The 3990-nt window shown below is 32.3% G+C and overlaps 1 protein-coding gene across 1 annotated transcript; it reads right to left on the bottom strand.

The window, feature by feature from the left end:
• Positions 1-301: 301 nt before the first annotated feature.
• On the bottom strand, positions 302-2859 carry LOC143909094 (zinc finger MYM-type protein 1-like). Its single transcript, XM_077426995.1, has 2 exons — positions 2596-2859; positions 302-2525 (listed from the first exon to the last, which is right to left on the bottom strand). Exon 2 carries the CDS (start codon positions 2480-2482, stop codon positions 302-304), a length of 2181 nt encoding a protein of 726 aa, XP_077283121.1. The 5' UTR covers positions 2483-2525; positions 2596-2859.
• Positions 2860-3990: the final 1131 nt, after the last annotated feature.

Genomic DNA, 3990 nt, shown 5'->3' with positions numbered 1-3990 from the left:
TATATATATATATATATAGACTAGTGTTTTTACCCGGCTTCGCTCGGTATTTGTAATATATGTAAACCGCATAAACATGGCCAATCTGATAGTAAACATTTTATTAAATTTATTTGAATAGTTTTAATTTATTTAAATTTATTTGAATATTCATTTGTTTTTTTATTAAACTTAACGTCACGGATCTACGAACCAAACAAACAAATATTCATACATGCATACATACATATGTACCAGTGGCGGGCGGTGACTTTTCAAACAAGGGATGCTGTCCCTTGTTTGAAAAAAAAAACCGACCAATTTATTTTTTAAAATTTAATTTTATTCTTCGTTCCTTTTTACAAAATTCATCGATAACCGCATCATAGAATTTTTTATTGTTTTTTAAATTTGACATTATTTTCTTTTCGATTGCAATTAAAGCAAGACCAGAGAGTCTTTCTTCACTTTGACTACTTCTGGTGAACGTTTTAATTCTTTTCATAGTCGAAAATGATCGTTCAGCCGATGCGCTCGTGGAAGGTATCGTACAAATTAATTGTATTAAACTAAATACTTGTTCCAAAACGTCTATTAGATCATCTTTCACAATTAATTCCTTTACGTCATTTATAGATTTCAAATGAAAATCTTGCGTTGAGTACATGTAAATTAATTCGCTTTTTAATTTCATAAAATCAAAGTATTTTCCATAAGTTAGGTGGAGTGATTTAAATAGGAAATCTGGAAAATTATTTTCATATTCTTTAAATTTTTTGACGTTAAAAAATTCGAGAAATTTTAAATTTTCGATATCTCGAAATCGATTGGTTGTATTTACTGAAAGAGTTTCTAAAATTTCAGAATAGTGAAGTTTATACGTTGTTTTCACATCTTCTTCACATTCAGCATATTTTCTTTTTCTATTAAAATTTTTAGTTATTACTTTGTTCCACAATGAATCAAAATCGTCTTTTTTGTTATCTAAATATTTTACAAATTTTTTAATTTCACTTACGCAATACGATATGTCAAAGGTTTTTTTTTGTAAAATTTCAAATAAAAAATCTGCCGAATTAAATATTGCAGAAAATAAATGCAAATTGAAATTGAATTCAAACTCTTTTAAATAACGATGAAGGACTTCAGCATTTATGACAGCATCAGTATCCCATTCGTCTTCATCATTAATTATTTGATTAAATATTTCCATTAATTCTGTTTGATATTCTAATATCATATTTAAAATTTTGCTATTGTAGTTCCATCGTGTAGGGGCAGCAGTGGGAAATCGTTTTTTTATTTGACAATCGAGAAGGGAAATTCTTCTTGAAGACTTACAAAAAAAAGTTGAAAATGACAACATACGGCTGAAAAAACGTTTGCATCCGGATATATGTTTAACAGATTGCGACAAAACTAAATTCAATCTGTGAGCGTAACAATGGACAAATAAAGAATTAGGACAAATATCTCGAATTTTTCGTTGCACTCCATTATGCTCCCCGGACATTACAGCCGCTCCATCGTACGTTTGTGCAATTAATTTGTCCAAACAACCAAATTCTTCCAAGGTCTCACGTATGTGCTGAAAAAGAGCATTAGCTGTTCTATTGGGACTAACATCGACAAATCCAACAAATCTCTCCTGAATTTCATTGTTTTCATCTACATATCTAAAAATAGTAGATAGCTGAGCTTTGCGACTGATATCTGTAGATTCGTCCACAATTATGGAAACAAATTTTGATGCACGTATTTCAGTTTTAATCTCATCTAGCAAGACTTTTGATATTGCGGATACCAAGTCATTTTGTATATGGTTCGATAGTCCAGTAAACACCGTAGAGTTATCTAAATGAGTTTTCAATTTTATGTCTGATTCACTCAACAGATACAGCAACTCAATATAATTCCCTCTATTTTCCGATTCCTGGTGTTCAAAATGTCCTCGTAAAGGTTGTTCTTGTTTTGCTAAAAAACAGATCGCGCTTATTAATTTCGACAAAATGTATCTATTTGCAGTAACTTCTTTGTTGTGCATTTCAATATTTGCTTTAAATTGAGCACTTAAAAAATTTTCTATACGAGGTCCCTTTCCAAATTTTTTAAATTGAGCAGCAGAACATATGTGAGCTTGAGAACATTCATGTCTCTTGCGCGATTTACTTAAATTGTTTAGGTCAGAAAATCCAAATTTACTCCAGACATTCACTTCTTGAGAAAATAAAATACATGGCCAACAGAATAATTTCGTTAAGTGAGCACATCCACAAATCCATGAAATTTTTTCGTATGTTTCTGTGTTAAAATACCTTTTAAATGTTTTTGTTTTAGACTGAATATTTAATATTGGTGTGGGTTTGGGGCTCTTAACAATAATCTCCTTTTCATTAAATGGGAGAGAAGCAAATCTTCTTTTCAGCACATTTTCAATTAAACAATTGCAATTATTATTGATCTCGACGACAAGTCCACTCTCATTGTTATTTTCGATATCCATATTAAAGGCAATAATGAAAACTCGTAAGTAGTGGAACAGTAAACTAAAAATAAAGTTAGACGAAACTAATTTAAATGAAAACTTAATTCAAAAGTAAAAAATAACCAACTTACAGTATAAATGATTAACTTCGTCTAAAGAAATGAATCGGCTAGCTTTTTGATAAATAACTTGGGGCGTAGCGTGCGGAAATATCGATCAACAGCGGCTTCCAAGTGAAACTCAATAGATAAGCAAACAGAGAAACCGAATCCACCGTAGAGGTTAAACAAGTGTCAACGCGTCCGCGCGAATATGACAGCCTCATAGTGCGCATGCGCAAATGGGATCGGTCCGAACTCCGAATCCATGACGCGCGCGCACTTCACTCAGCGTCTACTCGCCAGCGTCACTCGCCTGTGGCCGGCCGGCCGCCTATGCGATCCTATATAATGCATCATGTAACAAAAAACACGTGATATGTGAAATATATATATATATATATACTCATATACTACATCATAATCACGTACATCACTAAGAATACATCGAAGCGAAATTCAAATATTTATTAAAAATACTCTTGGCTTTTTAAAGTTATAGGGGATGCGCCGCATCCACCGCATCCATGGACCGCACGCCACTGATATGTACATACAAAGTCTCTTTCGAAATTATATGTTTATTAGAAGATATGTATAAGACTAGTGTTGCACCCGATGAAATATCATCGCAAGGGTGTTGGCATATTAAGTTATTAAATAAAAAAAATAAAAGTAATGTGTCGGTCCTGTGTTCGATCCGCATGCGGTCGAATTTTTTTCAAATATCTTTTAAATATGTTTAATTTAATATGTATATTTAATTGTTTGATATGAAAAAATATGGTAAAAACTATCTACCTACCTATGTATGTATGTATGTATATACATATAAACATTATAAAACAACAATAGAAAAATTAATTAAATAAATTTTCACGTAGAATTTTTTAAATTAACAAATTTTAGATGACGGTAAACGTTATGAAACTTATCGCCGTCTATTTGCCTAGAGGAAACATTGGTAGCAAAAAGTATATATAGTTTTTTTCTTTTGTTATTATATTCGTGTACGTTTTGGCAGTGGTTTAGTTGTGACGTACATATGTATGTCGAATCGAAATGACTATTATTGTACGGTGAGCGTTATATCATAAAGACAGACAGACAGATACACAGAAGAGCGATATTATATATATGATAGTATAATTGAAAATAAAAACTTAACATCATACATACATATGTATGTATGTATCTCCCGGGATCCCGGGAATTCCGGGAACGATCCCGAGCTCCGCCTCGTGTCCCGGAAATTGAAAAATTCAAATCAAATCAATCAGAAACCCTAGTCTGCAGTATTGCGTCAAATTTATACACACACACACACTCACTGTACATACATAAATAGGTTAGGTTTGTGAGGTACTTCTTAAGTAAGGGGAATGGCGGGGAGTGGAAGACGTGGAGGGGTTGAGCTACTTCCATTTT

The sequence above is a fragment of the Arctopsyche grandis genome, chromosome 3 (genome assembly GCF_051622035.1).
Source record: "Arctopsyche grandis isolate Sample6627 chromosome 3, ASM5162203v2, whole genome shotgun sequence".
NCBI lineage: Eukaryota > Metazoa > Arthropoda > Insecta > Trichoptera > Hydropsychidae > Arctopsyche > Arctopsyche grandis.
Note: the sequence above shows the minus strand (reverse complement) of the source record. Positions and strands in the feature narration are given on the sequence as shown.